Below are 23228 nucleotides of genomic sequence, written 5' to 3'. Positions count from 1 at the left end.
ATTATTTACTATTTAGCTTCATTTAATACACAAATTCCCACACTACGGGCTATGATACAAAATGCATCAATGGGGGGCAACAATCAACAAAGGTTGTAATTGTTTTAAGTTAATACAACACAAACTGTGATATACCCTAAAACACGGTAAGTTTATTAGAATTTAAAGGAAAGTGAGAAATGGAAGAGACCTTTCCCCTTACCCTCCCTCAGCATCCCCACAGTCAGACACTTCATGAAGCGACAGGCCTGGCACGACTTGCGTCTCCTCTTGGTGATCTCGCACTCATTGGTGGCTGGACAGCTGTATTCGATGTTGCCTGTGGCATGTAGACATGTTGGAGGAAGACACACAGAAGGTTTTTATTTCAGATAGATATATCAACGGACAGGCAGGCAGGCAGGCAGACAGACAGACACACGACATGTTAGACAGAGCATACAAATGGATAGAACAATGACAGACTACAGATGTCAAGTTGTATACAGACACGTTGAAACCAAATACTGTCATCCTGTGATCTTCAAATAACCACAGAAGAAAAACATTGATAACGTGGATCTCTTGAATAAACCAAGCAATTGCTTCCTCATAGGTCTCTCATTTGTGATTGGTGTGCTCTTTAAGTGAGGCACAGATGATGGGCTGTTGTGTGTGCTACATGAATATACACAAAGGGTTAATGTGTAATAGCTGGTTGCGTGACTAGCTGCAGTGCAGGCTGTGACACTCAGGGGCAGAGCTGAGGTTAAGATTATTACCTTAAGTAAGTCTATTAACTTCACTACCCTCGCCAGCAAACACACCAACAGTGCGGGCATAATACCACTGCCTTTGAGAGCGTTTCCCTATTTTGTCTGTTTCTATTATGTCTGACATGCTTCCGACTAGCACTTAGTCAGTAATATATTCAACGGCGTCTTTATTTTGTCACTCTTTTAATGCACCCGCTTCACTTCTTCTGCTAAGTTAGTATCTCCTCTATGGTCCCAAATTTAACATTGTTATACTGAATATATGTCCAAATAAAACACTTTCTTTCCACATTCTGTGCTCACGATGGCAGTACTCCTGTTTTTTTCAGTTTTATTTGCTTTTATTTGGACAATTACCAACTTGCTCAACGTGTTTCTACCTCAAAATTGTATTTAGCAGTAGGGCGAGCTGAGTGGGCATATTAAGCAAGAAGACCTTTTTTCTTCCTCCCAACTACAGTACCCCAACAAGCCAATACATCTCCCAATGAAACAGAGTAAACAGTGATTACTATTGACTGCTGCTGTGGAGAGGATGTTTTCTCATTACTGGGCTGATTAAGGGGGGGCTAGTTAGCTTGGGAAAAGGCTAAATGCACAAATACTTCCTAATGGGTAACACGACACTCATTAATTGGCCTTGTTATTTAAAGTAAAGGCTAAGCATGATAAACACTGTGGGAATCCTAACTGTCGAATAGACACTACTAATGGGACTAGTTAGCTTACAAACCATTAGATGCTGATGATGTAGATGAAGCAGATTAATTTAGCGATTTACCTAGTATTAGGGCTAAATGTGTTAATGACACAGAAACTGAATGGGGTAATGGCTAGTCAGGAAAAGACCTTATTATCTAAGGAAATGGACAAGCTGTGCTAAGTGGATAACTGCAATGAAGAGCCGCTTACAGGGCTGGTAGGACTAAAGCCAAGAAGCTAAACTATTGGCAGCTGAGCATTAGCTGGGAAATATAATATTGCATATGTTTTCTGTAGGTCAAGCCGACACGCATTACCTTAAGACAACACATCTTTTAGAAAAGTATAAAATCTCTGTGTATAATTTATCTATACATTGTTCAGGCCTTGACCTGGAATACGATCCTTCTTCAAAGGGGTATGGGGTAGGAATTAGAAAAGGTTTATACCAGAATCTTATAGTTTAGTTTTGTGTGTGTGTGTGTGTGTGTGTGTGTGTGTGTGTGTGTGTGTGTGTGTGTGTGTGTGTGTGTGTGTGTGTGTGTGTGTGTGTGTGTGTGTGTGTGTGTGTGTGTGTGTGTGTGTGTGTGTGTGTGTGTGTGTGGTAATGCGCACTGGGGTGAGCTTAAATCAGAGAGGTTCTTGGGAAGGTCCTGTGTATACTGGTGGGTTTGTTTGTGAGTGTTTGTGTAAAAGTGGGGGATATAAGAAGGCCTCAAATCCCCTGCAATCTCCTTTGAGATGTGTGTATATGTCCACCTGCTGAATGACAATTGACCAGCACTGTGCCGACTGTGTCATAGGAATGCTAGTGTGTATTTCGGCCTACCATCCGCTTTGTGCTGTATCTCATTTTTGCCTCTTCTAATGTTAGTCCTGTGAACACCACACTCCAGTATACTTGCTTTGTCAGAGTACCTAGGGGTTTTATAAGATAGTTTAAACCCGAAGAGTAGCTGAGAGTGTAGGTAGGAGGCAGGAGATGGTATGACACAGGCTCAAGAGTCCTTGAATCCAAAACAATGCCATCGATGCACATGGTGCCCTCTTACCAGCAGGTACCATTTTTACCACTTGAAAAATGCAAACATGTCAATACATACGTAACAGTTTAACATAGTTTGAAGACTGGAGTCTATATAATTTTACCGGTAGGTATTGTTAGGTGCCATTTTCAGTTTAAGGTCTTCCTTAATGCTTCACATCACCCATCCGTCTCCATCTTGCCTGCTTTCCTTTCTTCTTTCTTTTTCGCTCTTTGTGAGTCTCTCTTTCCATTTCATTGCCCTATACCTCCCTCTACCATACTTTGCCCACCTCCCCACTCCCCTTTACCCGCCCCCCTCTCTCAATAAGGGAGTGATAGATGCAGGTTGTCAGGTGTCGCTGGACTGACGCCACAGAAACAGCAGCTGCCAGAGCTACTTCCTCCACGCTGCGACACACACATGCACAAACACGCCAGCACACACATGCCACTAATTCCTTCCTACATCCATGTGCCCAGTCCACCCCCCCCCACGCCCCCCCCCCCCCCACATTTTCTCCCATTTCTTGTCCAAACTTATTGTTTATCTGCACCTCTCTTCACTGCTCCTCTGCTCTCCTGTCCTCTCCCACCCCATGCTATCCTCCCTGTCCAGCTGGAGGTGTTTTTTTGGTGATTACCTGTGGTTTCATTGGCTAATGGCTTGAAACATACCAATATGTCTGCCACTGCCCATCTGAGGCTGGTCCTGCTTTTCTGCCAGGACACACACACACACACACACACACACACACACACACACACACACACACACACACACACACACACACACACACACACACACACACACACACACACACACACACACACACACACACACACACACACACACACACACACACACACATACACACTCCTGCACAACCACACACAAACAGGAACATGTGCACAGATGTGCGCTGAAACTTGCACTCATTTACATTTGGATGAACACAAGCCCACACACAGACACCCAACATCCACAATATCCGTGGGTGAGGTTGCCAATGTTTGGCAGCCAAAGATAATGCAATGACCCATTTGTTCCAGTTCATCCAGGGAAACTCAAAACAAACTTTGACCTGACCACAGTCTCCAAAAAAATCCAACAGATACAGGGCTTTTAGATTAAATGAAAAGCTGGTGAGCATTTATTGAGTAAACATTCATTGGAAAGTAGTTTATTAAACATCATATTGATGTCACATTAAATTTGATAAAAATGTCAAAGTGACTGATTTGGAAATACTGCCATCAGGACATGAATATATTTTTAAATGGACTATTAGCTGTTAGAAGTATATCTTTATATTACCTCTTATCCTTTGCCTCCACTTAAATATTTATTTTCATCACAACCTTTCATGACCAAAGTCTTGTAACTCCCTTTATAATACATGACCCTTCACCTTTAACTTTTGACTTCATCATCTATGACAGGAGAAAGGAGGATTATGAGCACAGCGAAAATAAAGACCTGGTAAAGAGACAGTGCTGATTAAGAGCTATTGAAGGTCATCTAATAAGAGATTCAACTGTCAACACAACATCAAATGTGCATGTTTTTTGGTCTATTATGCTTAATCTGTAGCCTATCTCTAAACAGTGTGACCTTTAACAAGCCATCTGAATGAAATGAGATGAGATTTGACACTGTGACAATCATGAATGAATACGGTGTTAAACCAACGCAGAGAGTCATTATAAGGTTATGTGTGAGACCTTCTTTTCATGTGGCGTCTGTGCTTGAATGTGCTTCTATGAGTTTGTGTGGCAGCATGTATGTGTGTGCCTCTATCTCTGCATGTGTGTGTGTGTGCTCCAATCTTTGTCAGGATTGCACCGTGTCATGATCTCTAACCATAATAAACACATACAGGGTCATCTGTACGTAGTGGTGACCATCTCCTGAATGCAAGACTTCCAACCCCCAACACATCCTCCTGTCCCCCTCTGTCTCTGGGGCTTTAGTGGGAAAGCTGCTTATCGGAAGCAAAAGAAAGCAGCGACATATAGGCGGATGGATGGAAAGGCAGATAGATGAATCCTGTCTGATATGACTGGCTGACTGGCTGACTCAATGGATCGATGACTGCTGGCTGGCTGGTGGTTTGGTTATTGCGACGGCACACTGACTGAGAAGAGGGCTTTTCTGTTCAATTATGGGTCCTTTTTTAATATCAAAACAAAGAAAACACAGCTAATTTTCCCACAAAAACAAAGTGCATTACACCTGCCAATTAACTATCTGGCCAGGCTGTGAGTTGTTTTTGATACACATTTTTCTGTGTGACGTGTGTGTGTGTGTGTGTGGTCAATCCATTGCTATGATGCATTCATCACAACAGACTGGAAAAAAAATATGAAAAACAATATGGGTCTTGTCAGTATTGATTGACATTTAGTGCACAGGATCAAAACCATATCTGCCAAGTTGGAATAAATTTGTGTTTTCAACGATTATGTAATTTATATTTATTGATTATTCATTGATTAAGATTGATTAAAAGATATTTATTAAGATTTTTATTTGGTTGACTTATAGAGTAAAATGGTGTAAATTGATGTACTTACAAGTTTGTTCTTAAATTTTGATCTTGAATGTTATTGAGTTAATTGACCAATTATTTTTAGTAGAATGAAGTGTAAAGATTAGTATGAACTCAGCTGTACATTTTGAGGCACATTTGTAACTGTATAGGCTGGAACACAGTTTAAAAGCAGGCCTTCTTAATAGAAAATTCTTATTTTTAGGTTGACCAATACTGTATCGACAAGGTTGAATGAAGGATATCCTCAAGTTGACAGATGCATGTTAAATGAATGATCGCCAAGTTTGTGGGACACAATCCGAATTCCTGTGCCCTTCCTGGGCTACTTCTAGCCCTAACAAGAGATGAGCAAAGGATTATTGCGCCTAATTCCTGGTACCCTTTTCATCTCGTGGATTATTGTTCTATCCCTTCTCTCTCCTGTCCCGTTACCTGAACTTCTGACCCGTGGTCACGACCCCTGACCCTAGTCTGACTTTACGTTATCTCCTATACAACAGGCTTAATACTAAAACGCTTTCAGTGAGGACTAAGCAGCTGGCTCTAGGAATGCAAACACTAGCAGGAAATTATATTTTGCTGTTGATGAAGACAAAGGTCAAGGTTAAGGGTAAAAGTGGGGATGGTGTCTGGGACCTGGATTGTATGCATGCGCCTGACAAGGATGGCTATATATGACTATGTGTATATATATGTGTGTGTGTGTGTGTATGCACAATGGAATGAAAAATGATGAAGGGAGGATAAAAAATAGCCTGTTTTAGGGTTCCTGGTGGTTCACTTAGCAGACAGCGAGGGAGACACATACCTTATAAAAATCTGGGTTTACATCTGGCCTGGGGCTTTCATCATATGTCCTTGATTTAGCTCAGGTGTATGTGCATGAGTGAGAGAGTGCATTTCAATGTGTGTCTGTCTTTTATTGGGGAAAAAAACATATAAAAATTGATTTCCCCACATTTAGGTTTTAGGTCCTATATGTGCAGGATTTCTATGAAAGATTGATCCCTGTTAAACAGCACATTTACTTCAATATGCAGTGGAACAGGCTTAACTTTAACCTCTGACAAGGCATCCCCGGCAGACAATAAGCTGCAGTACGGGATAGTGGTGTCCTTACAACGTGTGATTTAAAGGTAAAATGCAAATTTATAACAGATTAAAGATATTAAATTATACAAACAGATAAAAGATCATTGTTCAGGTTTTAGTTCTTTGAAAACAAATATTAGTCAAGAACAACACAGACACCAAAACACATGTCGATGAAGACATGATTAAAAAAAGAAGACAAGAATGCTTACGAAATACGGTACGACATACACTAACAGAAACGGAAGACAATCAGAGGGCACACAGAGGTACACAAAAGTGAAATGGAAACCAACCTTGGATAGTGCGCTTGAAGAAGGCCTTGCAGGCCTCACAGGATGCCACACCATAATGGTACCCTGATGCAATGTCCCCGCATACCAGACACAACCGCTTGGGCATGGAATTCAACATGTACTCGCACTTAATTTGTGAATCTTCCCCAATTGTTGATGAACAGTCCTCATAGCGCTTTGATCCAGGGCCGCCGGCAGGTCCCAGAGGCCCCGCATTGGAGCCATAAAGACTTGGGGAGTCCAGGCCGTTGGGGTGGCCGTTCATCGTGGATGAATATGAGCCCGAGGCGTCGCTGGAGCCACCAGGGGAGTGGTGGTTTAGGCTGTCAGTCAGGGAGGCAGGACTAGACGGCTCAGTCTTTATGTAAGAGGACGGACAATTAGACTCTAGGTGGCGCTCCTTACTGGACATTCTGCAGAGAAGCCTGAGGGAGAGAGACAGAGACAAGTAGAAGAAGAAATGGAAGAGAAGCATTACACAAACATGAAATCTCGTTTAAATTCGTAAACATAAGGAATTGGACAAATTCCATTGCGCTGCACTTGCTGCCGTGTGTGTGAATGTATGAATGCACCTAAAAGTTGCGTTCTCTTCGAGATTGTGAAAACGTGAAAAAAAGCGCGAGTGAAGTTGATATGCCTTTTAATATGGTAGACTTAGACTCTCTTGAAAAGTTATTGAAGAGAAATTATTTTATCATATGTCTAAAGCAAAGAAATAAGAGACTTGAATCTGACATAATACTATGAACATAGCAGAGAGACCTTGGCAATACCACATAGTCACACAAACACATTCACATGCTTGGGGTCGAGGTCATCCGTCACTCTCCAGTCAATAGCAGCTTGTTCTACATGAAGGTAATCAGTAAGCAGCCGCTCTGCTGCTCAATCATCCTAGAGACAGCCCGTACACACAGGGGCACTGATTCATACGTGGTCATATTCATGCAAACTGACAGACACGGCTCAGGAGTTGAAGCAAACTACAGCCGTGCAATACAAAACAAGTTCGATTCAAAAAGGAAACAAAAATCCCTCATCAGTTCTGGAGCATCACTGCAGTCCTCTTGCTCATCTCCACCTTTCTCTCGTCCCTCTTCTTCGGGTTTTGCTTCCTCCTCTCCCTAAGGAGGCTGACTGGTGTGTTGTTAAAGGCAGTTGTAATTAACAGCTATCTTCTCTCTGTCCATATCTCTCCATCCGTCCCTTTGTCTACCTTACTATCTATCTGCCTGTCTCCCTATCACTTCCTATTCACTGCCATCTCTCTCTTCCTCTATCTCAGCACCCTCTCTTTCCTTTCCTTTACGCATTACCACTCTCTGTCCCTCTAACCCTGCCCTCCCTCCCTTTCTCTCTCTTTTCATTGTAAAAGGCAGAAAGCACAAAAGGGGTTTTTAATTAAGGCAGGATGCTGCTAAACGAGGGCCTTCTAAAGTCCAGTCGGCCTGTAAAAGATCCCCGTTCTACAGGGACCCATAAAACACAGACAGTGCCTTGACGGAGAATGGAGAGCTGCTCGGGTGGGGCAATGAGGAATGGATATAGACAGGAAAACAGATAGGTAGACAGCTCCGGCAAAAAGACAGACAGAACAGAAGAAAAATAGATTGTATGGGCTGTGATGACTGACGACAACAAGCTGACTTGGACCTAATTTGTTTGGTTTTGTTTTTCCAACAAGAGTTTTGATGTGTTTGATGTGTGGAAAGATGAAGACAAAGCAAACCTACTAACTAAATCAAACCTGTCTATAATGGTTGGTCCCATTTTTTTTTTTTTTTTTGATTCCATAAAATGATGTGACATTTATGATGTACAATACTTTGGCCTTTTCCCCCCCTTTTCATCATATATTTTATTCCCTCCACCTCAGCTTCCCTCCCCTCCCCGCAGCTTCTTCTAATTCAGTGACTCCATTAATCGTGGCTTTGTGGTTTTCACCAATGTTCATAAATCCATTTATCTGATGGTAAGGTGGGCCTTTAGTTTGGAAAGAGAGGGACACTGTGAGAAAGGTTTGGACACAAATCAAGAAAGGGGAAAGGGGGTAAAAAGGGAACAGAGAGAGTCGATGGAGGGAATATAGCGGGAGAGAAAGGGACATATAAGGTGCCAGAGTGAGCCAGAAGGAAATAAATGTAAATGTGGAAAAGAGTAATGGGAAGGAAAGACATCACATGGGGTTGTCTATGTTCTAGCAGAGGGAGAAAACACAGTGGTGACAGAAAAAGAGAGAAGACCCATTTAAGTAGATGATGTGATGGTGATGATTTAATCTCCCCTTTTTCACTCTTTATGCTCTTTTGTGGCCCCTCCTTTCGACCGTCAATCCCTCTGAGTACCATTAAGTGAAAGAGTTTAAGTGCCAAAAGATCTCAGGCGCTTTTTTTTTTTCCTTCTCTCTCAAATTCTCATCTATCTTTCCACTCTCCAATCGCAGCCTCTTCTCCTCTATCGTGTCTTTTTTCTCTCTCTCCTATATCTTTCTCAATGCTCTCTCGTTCCCCCTCGCTCTGCTTATAAATGAAAAATAATGGCAGTCGGAGGGGGAGGAATAAAAAGAATAAAAAAGGAAGACATGCGTGCAGAGGAGAGGAGTAGAGGAAAGAAGATTAAGAAATCACAGCCACTGCGCAGAGCCGAGTGAGAGGTTGAATGCATTTATGTATGTATGTTATCAGTATAATTACGGAGCTATGTAGCGACAGCTCAGTGCTGAAAGAGCAGTCTTATTGTGCCTGTCTGCTCTTCAGATGAGTGTGAAGAGAAAGAAGGGATTGGCTCTCTTTTCTGTCATTTCTTTATGTTTTTAGGTGTTTAAGGATGTTTATGTGAAGTGTAAACGGCTTTAATGTGTTTCCATTCATTTAACTCGAGGGCAACAGCGATGCGAGTGTGTGTTACAACATGATTACAAAGAAACACAAATCAGGTTAATATTACCTGTTTGCCTAAGTCTGTTACATAAAAATTGTTTTGAACATTTTGGTGTGCTTGAGTGGAGAACCACATAAAACTTACAGAATATAAAAATATGACTTTTGCTGGACTCAAGTTAATCATCAAAAATTTAACAAAACCGGTTTAACAAAATACGATGAAGGACAAAAAGAATTTCTGCTACAGTTTTAGGCCAAAATAATAAAATAAAAGCTTTAATAATGTATTCTTGTCCGTTTTACTAAATTCAGTGAGTTATTCAAAAGTAAATCATTACATTGACTCATAAGATGACCTAAAAGACTGATACTAATAGGTTTATATCTTAGGATTAGTGAACTTGACCATTCGTTTTGTGTTTGTGACATCAAGCTGACAAACTTGGCTGTTTAGTTCTTGCAGCCATCAAATATTTAGAAGCTGGATTTACGTTTCTCAAATCTTAAAGTTTGGGGATCTGGTAGAATTTAAGAAGACACAAATAATGTATAAAGTAAAAAAAAATAGCTGCTACCTGTAAATATACAAAAACTGTTCAAAGACAGAGTGGGGGGTTATAACTTCAGAAGCAAACTAAACTTGAAACAAAATCATGCTTGGACAAATTTTAAAAAGGATGTGTATTTCAGTTTGTGGGGTGGTTTTGTGGAACGGTCTTGACGACAAGATTAAACAAACTATGAATATAATGCAATAAAATTTGTTTTTACAAAAGATATATCTTTGAAAAATATAGAAATGAAGGAAAATGTAAACCTCACTGATACTAATGACACTTGTCATTTTGTTCTTTTTTGTGTGTTTTTGGTTTATTCTGTTTTCAGAAACAGTTCGATTGGAGTAGTTTTTTTTTGTTCATCTTTTGAACTGCCTGTTTCGTTATTTTATTGGATTTTTTTTTCCCCATTAGTCAATAGTATAGAAAGGGGCTAGGATTTGATAAGCCTAGGCTTCTTCCTATCCATTTTTGAACAGTTAAATGTGTATTATATTGAAATTGGACTAATTATTTGTATTTTTTTAATCTTTTTTATTCATTTATTTATTTATTTATTTCCTTCCCATTGTTTCACCTAATTTCAATTGTTCGTTCGAAATGACTAAATAAATCACAAATCACGTTTCTCTTATTGACACAAGTGTGCACACACACAGGCATGCACACTAAATTTATCAGTCATCCTCGTCTCCATTTCGGAGTCAAAGACCTGAAGATTTAAACTTTCTCGCCATTTATATTTCTTCTGTTCATTTTGAACTTCATGAAGAAAAGCACAGTGACTCATGGAGGAGATAAATATGTTGAGGCACTGAGGGGGAGAGAGAGAGAGAGAGAGAGAGAGAGAGAGAGAGAGAGAGAGAGAGAGAGAGAGAGAGAGAGAGAGAGAGAGAGAGAGACCGAGACCAGAATGACGTGTCTGAACGAAATATAAAGAAGCTTTTTTTCTGTGCGTTTTCAGGGAAGGTGGGCCACTTTAGAAGGACAAGCTGTCATTAGAGTGGCGGGCTGATGCAGTGGCCTGACAACTGGCAGGGACAAACATACAATCATCGTATTAGAGCAACTACTCTCTGACGCGTGTGTGTGTGTGTGCGTGCGCGCTCTCTCTCTCTCAGTCTGTGTTTCTGTGTGCTCTTGCACTCTCTCATTATGTACAATCATTGTTCAACCTGTTCAACCGCCTCGCTAGATGGCAGCCATAAACACAAACTGATCCTCAAACAACTCCAAACTGTTTTCACCCATGCCAGAAGATAAGAGCTGAGAAGAGTGCTTATACTGTAAATGTATGATGCTAAAATGATGAGAGAAAAATGCAGCTAAGATGTGACCTTATAGGGTTTATATATGACCATACAATTGGAAATATATGATCATCATTATGGACGTCACAAACAAAATTTGCCCACCTGCTTCCAAACAAAAGAGGCTGCAAGATTAAAATAATAATGCCTATTAATTCTTGTGGAAAACAGTGCTAAAAATGAGAAGAATAAGCGGAGAGTGCAAAAAACCGAGGAAGCAGAAGTTGTAGCAATAGAGACGGCGGAGGGAGAAGTGCTGACAATGTAGCTACCACGGGTTGGCTAATACCTTTCCATCACACCGAGCATTGTGCTCTCAATGCTGATAAGAACACACAGTCCAATAAGCAAAAAGAAGAAAAAAAAAGAGAGAGAAAACCTTACACAATTCTATCTAGATGATACCAGCAATGCTTTGGGAGGGAGAGAAAGTGAAGGAGGGATGGAGACATAAAAGAAAATACATTGAATTAAAGAATGGTGTGGGGGGGGGATTGAGGCAAAATGCATTTACATTTCCATAGTCAAATGAATTGAGTGATTTCATCAATAGACTGAATTGCTTTTTCAGCCCTCACACTCCTCTATTTGTTTTTCTTTCTTTGCTCTTTTTCTCGCTCCATTTTAAACACACAGCTATCAGTGGAGAGCTGTTGAACCATGTGTCCGTTTGCTGATTTGATACAGTGTGAATGTGTACAAAAAAAAGAAACATCGTAAGCTTGACTCAGTGAACAGTTCCATTTGAAAGGAGGTGGTTTACTACAGTTAGAGAGTTACAGCAAGAACACACACACACACACAACAAACTGAGTGCATTAAACTTGTGTTTTTATGTGTTCCTCTTTTCTACCCTTAAATGACTTTAAAGGTAGAGAAGTGAAGCTCAGGAGACGAGAAAATAAAGTCTTGTGGTTTCCTCACACTGTGGGTCTGGGGTTGTGTGAGTGGTTGAGTTTAGCTCCCCAGAATCACAGTGTGTGGATGATTATAGTTGTTTTCAGGGACAAAAATGAATAAAATAAAAAATAAAAACTCCAGCAGCGACAGTCAATCTAAACCACTCTCCCTCCTACTGAGAACTCTCTCGCCCTCTCTCTCCTGTTCGCTCTGGGTCTCAATCCCTCTCCGTCGCACTGCCTTGGTTTCTACTCCTCACTCACAAACACCCTCTATCATCGCTGCTTTCCCTGCTCGTACAACCACAGACCGTCTCTCTCTCGCTCTCTCTCTCTCTCTCGCTCTCTTTCTCTCTCTCTCACACACACACACACACACACACACACACACACACACACACACACACACACACACACACACACACACACACACACACACACACACACACACACACACACACACACACACACACACACACACACACACACACACACACACACACAACCTTACACTCCACTCAAACACAAACACACCGGGGAGCAGATCAATTGTTACAGTGTTAGTCGGGCAGGAAACCTGTAATTCACTTCATTGGCTGCAGAATAAACCCCTGATTACATACAATCAATGTGATAATGGCTAAAACACATTCTGCCCAATGGGCTGTTGGGCTGTAAAGACTGGCAGAGGAAAGGAAATGCAAGTGTGTGTGTCTATATTCCTAAGTGCATGTGTCTGTGACTGTGTTTAGACATGATGACTCCTTCTAGGTATGAATCTTAACGCAGGAGACACACTATACGCATTACAGCTTGCAAACACACAGGTGTGAAATGAAGTGGATGAGACTCGCGGAGACACAGCAGAGGGGCTAAAGCTGTTCTGTTGGGTTGGAAAAAGTTCACACACACACACACACACAGAGAGAGCCACACACGCTGACATGCAGACAATACACACATGCGTAATATGGATGTGAATGGATAAACGGCAGGAGGTGGCACATGCAGGGCAATCTCAGCCAAACACTATTGATAAAGAATTCTGTGCTTTTCAAACTACAATATATTGAGAAACGGCATGTTGAGTATGATGATATCAATACTCTTTACGGGTCTTCAATCATCACAGTGCTCTTAATAAGTCCTTCTCCTCTTTGCTGTTTCTTGTTTGTTCCATTCTCACTTCTAAAATTTGACTGGATCCCTTTTTGGTCTCTCCCCTCTGTGGATTGTGTGAAAGCATGTTTCAGATCTGAGAGTCCAGCTGTGTTCATATTGTTATTTCAGTGGAGAGATATGAAGAGAGTGAACATGTTTGAGGGCAACACTGTGAGGCGGTGCAGTGCTAACCTGCTCGAAGTGTGTGCGTCTGCATGCGCGTGTCAGATGGGAATCTTGATGATTTAGGTCATTTTCTGCGGAGCGGTTGCTGATAAGTGTGTTGCTGCCAGGCACTATCTTTGTCACCATGTCTCCCTCTCTTTCTTCACCTCTCTTTTAGGCCCTCTCTTTCCTTATGTCTCCTTTATCAGTGGTGCGTTTCATTGTGTTTGTAAGGGTGGTTGTCTACTGTAAGAAGAAGGTTTCACATCTCGGAAAGAGCTCAACGTCACGTCAGTTAACAGATACCTTCGGTAAACTAGATGAAATATATTAATTACTTATAGTAATACCAATTGAGCTTCCTGTTACACTTTTCTTTAGTGATTCTGGCTGTTTGAATTGCCTATTAGTACATGCAGTGACCCTTGGTATTTGGTATGAAGGTGCACATGAATTAATTTATAGGATAGATGCATCTATGAGAAAACATATTTGCAGAAAATTATCAATGTGGCAAATTACTGATCCATTTGGGAATATTTCTATATTTTGTCACATATACACAGTATGGGGAATCTTTTCTCTTGCATTTAAGCCATTCCTAAGGGGCAGTGGGCATCCACTGTGCGGTGCCAGGATTTAGGGGCTGCCCTGTTCCCTGTACACTTTGGCCCATGAGCCACTTTCAGAAAGATGAATACATTATTTGTTTCACAGGTTATGGTAGAGTTGAAGGCCATTTCATGCACATTAAAACCATTTCAAATAATACATTGGAATTACTTCAATTTTTTTTTTAAGTAAAAAAAAAAATCAAAAATCAAATGCTTGCATATTGATTAAAATTGGAGAACTACTTGTATTAAATGAGTTACCACAATTAGTTCACATGATTCTCGTGAATAGCTGTGGTCGATGCTTTGCTGCCCTGATCAAAGTTGCCCATTCCTTATATTGTGGGCTAAGGGCCTTGCTCAGTGATAAAGCATCAACAACCTGGAAGTTCTGGTCACAAAAGGCAGACATTCCCCAATATGGAATCAGACCATTATTATGATTTGCACACTGAATCAAACTGACTAATAGACTAGCCAGAGCTTAATAATGTCCAACTTCTTGTTGGGAAATCACAATTAGTATTTAAAATGAAGCAGACAGCGAAATACAAATACATAGTTGTATGTGAAACAATCAGGCTGCCAACATGAGTTAAAAACAGGATTTGTATGTTGCAATTGTTTATTCAGTTTATTCCAAAGAGAATAACATTTTAGAACAGTGTATGTGGGCTACATAAAATCTGAGCTTGGGCCATGATTGACCCTGAGGTGGGGTTTTGTACATGCCTTGTGTATGGGATACAAAGTGTTGACTGGCTTTCTTTATAAAAGAAAGGTCATTGATCAAGGTCAGTGTTTCTCTCTCTCTCTCTGTCTCTCTCTCTCTCTCTCTCTCTCTCACTCTCTCTCTCTCTGTGGATTAGCAGTGTTATCACTAAACATTAAGAGTGCAACAGCCCTTTAAAACACTTACTGACACTTGCTGTCGTCAACGAATTGCATGCAACATGCTTATGCACACACTCAGACATTCGTGTCCACATAAAAATGTGCAGCTCTCCTGCTTTCTCTCTCGTCCAGTCATGGACAAGGACCTGGGATAGATGCTGTATCAAATGAAATTGTGCCGGAGTATAATAAAAAGTGTTTAAAAAAACAAAATATCCCCCATCGGATTAAAAGCACATTTTATTAAACAGATGGTGAAAGAGGATTTCCACTCTAGTAAATATGACAGGGCTTTCAGATGTGACATGGGAGGGAGGCAGGAATAGAGAGAGTGAGCGAGGGGAGGGGAGAACGAGAGGAAGCGGCTCGAAGGCAAACACGAAAAGAGCACATTGCTGCAAAAGAGAGACTTTTTTAAGACGAGCCAGAGAAGGAGAGCGAGTGTATGTAGAAGTAAAATGGTACTTATTCTCAGAGAATGGAGAGAACAATAAAACAAAGTGGGGAAACAAATTCAGTAGAAGAAGGTAGAAGAGGGAAGAGGACGAGAGCGGAGAGGAAGGAGACACAAGCGAACAGAGCATCGGAGCTGCATTCTTTAAGCAGATCAGATTTGGGGAAATTGGGCTGTCACTACAGGATTGTGATGATTTACACCTATCCATCACAGGGAGAGCGCAAGAAGCAGAGCCAGAGTATGTACAATAATGCACAGCAGCTGTAAAAATGGAGAAAATCCATCCTAAGCAGGTGTCATCCACTGCTTACCTTTCAATTTTAAATTCAATATCCAACAAACAGGACATTTGCAATCACCAGAGTCAAACTTTACAATAAATATATTACCAGATGTGTGGAGAAATACAGGTACATCAACCAGCTTGTTACTATTGTGATTCTATTATTTGTAATTGTGATACTATTGCTTCAAAAATAAATAACATGGCTTTAAAACACACAACCACAGTCGTCACATATATTTGATTATAGTGTGGAAGAAAGATTCAACTCAATGTAAACTCATTCAAAAATTGCACATTTTGACCTGCCGCAAGCTGCTGTTGACATCCGTCTCCTCAGCCGCCTGGCCGGGTCCTCCCACTCTCTCCCCCATGCCCTCCTTCCTCTCCCTCTAACTCCCCGCACTGCTGGCTGATGCACCTTACAGCCTCACTCCTGGACCATCTGTTAGGGAATCTAATTCACATCCAGTCATAATCAGGTTTGCTGGAGTGCCCAATGCCTCTGCCCATGTCTGTCTGTTGGTCTTTGCTTGCTTTTTCCTTTTTATCTGTTCTCCATTCTTTGTCCAGTTTTTCCATACCGATTGTTTCGATGTTTCAGACAGTCTGTTTCAAGTTATTGTTCTTTTACAAGCCTTTTTTCCTTTTTATTTCCCCATCCTTGTTCCTTCACTTCCACTTCTTTTGGTAATTCAAATATATAAATTGGTAAAAGTAACACTAGTGGATAAACTGCACCAAAAATGTTTTTTAAGCAGGTTTGTTATCATGTGATCTATCACCATGAAGAAACTTTCCACTCATCGTCTCAGCAGCAACAACATGCATAATCCACTTTTCAACTTCCACATGGTTTTGGGATTGTTCATAAACTTTCATAAAAGCTTGTCATCTGTAAAACTAACAACACAAAACCCCCACGAACAACCATTTTAATGTTGTGTCAGCCATTTACTTAACAAATAAAATGAAACCTGCCTCAAAAAAAGAGGTGTTGTGTTCACCCCAGATTCTCACTGTGGTCTGTTTATGAGTGTGTATGTGTGTGTTTGTCTGTGACTGCAAATAAGGCAAGCCGAGGTGAATGGGGTGGAAGTTAATGAGAGGTGAGTGTCTGAACCCCCCCCACACTCCCGACCACCCCCTCTCTCTCATTCTTTCTCTCTCTCCCTCTCTCTCTGTTCCTGCAGTAATCCTCTTCTATAAATCTGCAATCCAATCAGCGTTGTCCACACTTCGTGCGCGCATAAACACACACACACACACACACACACACACACACACACACACACACACACACACACACACACACACACACACACACACACACACACACACACACACACACACACACACACACACACACACACACACACACACACACACACACACACACACACACACACACACACACACAGAGCTGTTGAGAGGCCCATCTGTGTGTTAAGGCAATCTGCTTTATCATTATGATTACATTGGGCTCAGTTTACAGCAAAGTGTGTGCGTGCGTGTGTGTGTGTGCGTGTGTGTGTGTGTGTGTGTGTGTGTGTGTGTGTGTGTGTGTGTGTGTGTGTGTGTGTGTGTGTGTGTGTGTGTGTGTGTGTGTGTGCGTGTTCAAGCACACCCATGCTGTCTGACATTAATCACATTCCCATGGTTTGATGGCCTAAATAAAAAGAGGAATAATATTGTTGCTGTCCAATGAAAACTGCAGATCCCCAAAAACACATTAAGAATTATTTCACAGTTGAAAAAAAAAAGTTTTGATTTGAGCAGAGAAAATGGAAGTATTTGATATGCCTTTTATATAAAACAATTACAGCTTTTGGTGGATTTTTATGAGAACTTTTTGTGATGAAAGGTGATGTCACTCTTAGTGGAAAAATGTCAAATTAGATTAGATTAGATAGATTAGATAAAAAAAACATAAATGCACCTTAAAATGTACTTATTGTATGTTCTGTATTACATGTAAAATATTATTTGGTGAAAGGGAGCACACACCAAATCGTATCAGTGGAGGTCAAATACCCTGAGAAAGAATTGTTATGTTGAAGCGTTCCTTTCATAGTGTGTGTCTGAAGGTTTCCAAATGTTAATATGCTTGAACTCAGGTGAATTTTTACATCTTTCTTTCAACTCTGAACATTTCTTCTGTCTTTGATAACAGACCCATTTTTCTGTTTCTATAACTCGTGACATTTTGCTTTGTTGTAAAACAAAACGCATTCGTATGAAAAGATATATTTAGCTTTGTTTTAATAATTTTGCCATTTCGGCATCCTTGAAGTTGTAGTTTTCATAACTTAACTGGGTTGCATCTATACCAAAAAATAAACATGCTTAGAGCTATATTGAACAAAAATACCGCACCGTAGCCTTCAAAAGAAATACGAACTGAGGCAAACCTTCTGTAATTATAAAAGACACAACAAATTAATTTGCTGTTTTAGTTCAGTTGTCGCCCTGAGAGAAAGTTTGGAACTCAAGCAGATATTGTAATTGTCGTTATTATCTTCCCACTGGGAAATGCTGTTGTGTCATGTCGGAGGCTTGCTGCAGCTTTGGCAGTTGAATTCACAACAACAATATCAATTGCAGTTTGTTTCAACTTGGTCCAAATACTTGAACCAATGCAGCGGAAATAACGCTCTCCCCACTCGGGAGACTAGTGTGCGTCTGTAACTGTGTGTGCGAATGTGGTGTGTGACTCCGAGCCATGGCGTGACTCCCTTGCCCCTGGCAAACCTCTACACCTCTCATCACCAGACTTCCCTGTCTGCCAACATACACGCACTCGCACGCGCACACACAGAGCTAGTAACACTCCTCTTGGTGATTGGCCGAGAGTCTGCGTGAGAATGGCTTGCCAGGCCTCTAATTGGCTTGACCCAGACTAACCCTGAAATCCTATTGGACTAAGATTTTCCAGTCTACAATGTGCTGAGAAATGAGTGTGTGCATAAACACACACACACACACACACACACACACACACACGCACACACACACACACACACACACACACACACACACACACACACACACACACACACACACACACACACACACACACACACACACACACACACACACACACAATAAACTAAAGGATACCAATGCACTAATCAATACTCTAAGAGGTTGTGAAATAATAAAGCTTTCCACATATTGTTTTATCATAAAACAACCAATATATTTACAGTTCATGCACTAAAAATGAACCAAGCCATCTGAATAAAACCCGCTCTGAAAAAGGGACTAGTTTGGTTTGAGCTTTGTCTTCGTGAGTGTGTGTGTGTATGTATGTAAAAGTGTTCGTGAAACTATAAAAAGGCACATGCTCCTGAAAAACCTAAATGAAAGTGATTAAATCAACCACATTGTTATCATGTTTGTCTTTTTATTGTGTTTAGAGTAGAATAGAAAATGTTTGTCAATGTGAAACCCACTGGTGATTATTATGGAAGACTGGCTTAAAAATGTAACACTGTATTTAAACTGCATTTAAATGAAAGATGGCAAAATAGCATAAGAAACGCACAAGAAAAAAAGAAACACATACCTATCGGGACCGTTTCTCCACTACACTGCCTGAGGGGACCTTGTCTCAAAATTCTACGATTTTGTTTTCTTCCACGCTAGATTTTTAAAGGTAAAATGTTTTGTATGGAACAAGATGTAACAAATTCAAACTACTAATAGTCTCTTTCCTTTAAGAATTTTTTTTCCCTCTCTATTTTTTTTTTGTAGTAAAACTTGTATTAATTTAGTCTCACCTGGGGTTGTAGAGGGCATGTGCGTCTCTCATGTGGTTGGCCTCCAGCGGATCGTAGCTCTGGTGCATTCTCCAGGCGCCAGCGCCACATTTACCATAAGACGACTTGGAGTTATCTTCACTGCTGCTGTTCACCAAAGGCCCCTTCGATAAGTTCATTCTGCAGGCCGGGGTGAAGCCAGAAAAAGAAAGGGCAGTCTGATCAGTTGGCATCTTTGAACGCAATCAAGTTAAAAGACAATTTTAATATGTACAAACAAGGAGAAGGTTATACTTTCTTAGCATCTTTATTTCTCAGTAGAAATGAGGAATAAAACCTAACATTAAACTAAACTAGCAATATATTTCAATTTAACTCAAACATATTGAAAGTTAACAAGAGAAAAACAGAGAGAGAAAGTCTGTTTTGATAAATGACTTCAATGAAGTGACGTCAATGTTAATGAAACACACACGCACACGCACGCGCACGCGCACGCACACACACACACACGCACACGCACACGCACACGCACACGCACACACACACACACACACACACACACACACACACACACACACACACACACACACACACAAAGAAAATGGTACAGTTGAGCAAATGTTATAATACAATAGTGCCTATGCGGAGAACGGTTTTGACAGGCAGGGCTGCACGTTCAAATACACACAAAAAACAAAACTGATACAGCGGCCAACTCGCTGAGAGCTCTGCCTTCGCCACCGACGGCCACACAGCCATACACATGCAAGATGTGGTGTCATGTCCACCAGGTACTGCACACCTAAGTGATAAGACTGTGTAAAAAAATATTCTTATTAAATACATCTGTCCGTGTACACACACATCAGTGCGCGTGCACTCCTACCTGAAGCACATTCCGGCTGTGTTACACGTCACACGAGCTTCACCAGTGTTAGCCTCGGGAAAGGCATTCAGAGCGGGGGGAACATAAAAGTAAATGCACCAGAGGAGGGACCGCTATCTGTCAATCAAAAAGAGCGCCATTGTCAGGGGAAGAGCTGTCGCCGGATGGATAAGGTCACTGCGGGCAACAGCGTCAAAATCATCCACAGCAAAAGAAAATAAATTAGTTAAATAACATGAAGTGACTAGAAAATACAAGGCCAGCTAAGGTCACGGAGAGAGGGGAGGGCAGGTCTGGGCAATGAAACTGACCGGGCCGTCAAACAAAACTATTTAGGAGAATAGAGCGGCGCTGGTGGCAAATACTGGATACCTCATGAGGGGGCGAAATAGATGCACTGTTTCTTTCAAAAGTTTGCCTTGATTAATGAAAAAAAAATGATGGTAACGGACAGGACTCCATAAAGAGGAATTATTTTGCATCATTCTATTCACCTTTGTATGGAGCCGTTATGGGTGTTATTTTCTCTGCAGCAGTGAACAACATAATGTTGGAATGAGCTGATAGACCTGTTTTGTTTGACCTACAAACAACCATCACATACATCTGTGGGTTGACGTCCCGCTGTGGGTTCTTGTATAAGTGAGCACTAAGAAGACGGACAGGGAGACGGGCCAATGACTTCTCTGACAGTCATCCTTGCCTCCATCCACGGGGCTGGGCTGGTTCAGTGAGACCTGGAGGGCCAGGGTGTGTAATATGTAGGTTTTAGTTCCACTCTGGTGAATATCAGGAATCAATATCTTTCTGCTGCTGCTGCTGCCTCAGACACTTATTGGCTTTGGTTGCAGTGTCACAATGCTATATAGACAGGCAACACTTAATACTGCTGCTTTTTATTGGGGAGTGTCCTGGTGTCACACCGGACTAAGGTGCATCCAGTACCATGTGCACACGATATAGTTAGTGTGAATCTCCTTTCCCTTCAGTTCTTTCACGTCAGCGCATACGCACTGTCAAGTGAACGGGACATTCCCTCATCAGCGAACATTACAAAGTGAAGTCACCGCTGGTGATACATACTGTTTTTTTTTTACCTTTACAGCATAATTCCAATAAACCTGTACTTTGAAGAACAGTTTAAAAATTTCAGGGATAAATTATTCCAACAATAGCTTTTTCTAAATAGTAAAACATATCCGCTTGGGCAAAATTGTCATGGATTACAAAGAGTGATTGTGTTTCATTATTTAATAACTTCGGGGAGCTCATGTTTTTGGAGATCTTAATTCATTCCAGGGATTAAAATGAGGCTAAAAGGCATCTTAAAATCAGAAGATAATCATTTAAATCAGGCATTACAAGCAGCCTCTGGCATAATATTTAATGGCTGAAATATTTGAGGAGCGCAATGCACACCAAGTATTATTACAGTACTAAATACGTGTAAAATACAAACTGCATAGGCGAACGAGATTGGTATGATGAGCGTTTCATTTCAACCATTCAAAACCCTACGAGAAAATGCCCATAAAAAAAATGTATCTCCTGAAATATATATTTATTCATGCATATAAGATAAAAGGAGAGATTAAAACAGAAGATTATTAACTTATATGATTCTACGCAGCTTTTTTTCAAGCTCCTGTCAGTACATGTAAACAACACCAGTGCACACGCACGCACGCACACACATGACTGTGTGCGTGTGCGTGTGTGTGTGTGTGTGTGTGTGTGTGTGTGTGTGTGTGAAAAGTATTGAGATCATGGGTGTCTTTCTGATGCTCACCGACTCGCTCATGTGTTGCTGGCCCATCTGTGAACAGAATGACCATAACACAGTGTGTGCGTGTGCGTGTGCGTGTGCGTGTGCTTGCGTGCGTGCGTGTGTGTGTGTGTGTGTGTGTGAGACATGGTGATGCAGTGATTGATGAGACAGTTGCCATTCTTGCTAATGCAAAACGCACCTATCCCTGAAGGGAGCAAATGCCACAGCACACACAGATACACACAAAGGGTTGCAACTGCCCTACCTAATTACCCCTCGAGTCAGGGCAGTGTGGTGTCTCACAGTCACACATTCAATATGATTCCAGCAACGTGCATAAATATACTGTAGTTACATGGACAGGCAGTTAATCGAATACACCGACCATGACGCAAACTGTTTGTTGGGTTTTTGGCAAAAATCTCCCAACACACTTCGTCTCCTCCATTAAAACATCTAAAAAATACTCACTTCAGCCAGTTTATTTAATTCAGTTCCAACCCATTTTTTCTGACTTCCTCTTTCATTTATGATCCTTTAATACAAGATGAAAACTAGTCTAAAAAAGGCTTAAAATATCTGATTTCAATACATTTATAATTGGCAGAGGCATATTATATTCTATGCGTCCTGAAGACAGCAAATTGATTGTTAGATAATCACTAATACTAATGCGATTAACATATTCACAACATTTACAAGTGTGTGTGTGTGTGTGTGTGTGTGTGTGTGTTTCTGTGCATAAGTGTGTGCGTCGGGGCAGGTGGGGTTTGGAAGCCGCCCTGTGTGTGTCTGGGTGTATGTGGATGTGTGTGCACGTTAGCGTTAGCGACGGGAGCTGTTAGCGGGGCAGGCGGCAGATGGGCTGTCGGCCTTAATAGGGACTGAGCGGGTGCAGAAAGGTGACAGCTCCATGAGGGAGGGGCGTGTGGAGAGGGAGAAGAATGTGTGTGTGTGTGTGTGTGTGTGTGGGGGGGGGGGGGGGGAAGAGAGGGATGAAGGGAAAATGGATTATCTGTGAAGAAAAGTGTGAATCAGCTGCGCAGAGGAACGCACCCCCCGAGGGCAAGAAGTAATTTTTTTAAAAAATTCTAATAATGCTTTTAATAGTTTACACTACATAGATAAACAATCATATTGTTTGAGGGACAAAAATGTTAA

At 41.2% G+C, this 23228-nt stretch overlaps 1 protein-coding gene across 1 annotated transcript in view; it reads right to left on the bottom strand.

Annotated features, from left to right (window-relative positions):
- The window catches only part of esrrga (estrogen-related receptor gamma a), a gene marked incomplete at its 3' end in the record, with an annotated part of 73688 nt that overhangs the window by 43820 nt on the left and 6640 nt on the right, over window positions 1-23228 (bottom strand). Inside the window, 3 exon segments of the mRNA XM_080499227.1 lie at window positions 203-319; window positions 6425-6849; window positions 19432-19590. Coding sequence (XP_080355353.1) covers window positions 203-319; window positions 6425-6849; window positions 19432-19590 — 701 coding nt within the window.

The sequence above is a fragment of the Blennius ocellaris genome, assembly GCF_963422515.1.
Source record: "Blennius ocellaris genome assembly, chromosome: 1".
Taxonomy (NCBI): Eukaryota; Metazoa; Chordata; class Actinopteri; order Blenniiformes; family Blenniidae; genus Blennius; species Blennius ocellaris.
Note: the sequence above shows the minus strand (reverse complement) of the source record. Positions and strands in the feature narration are given on the sequence as shown.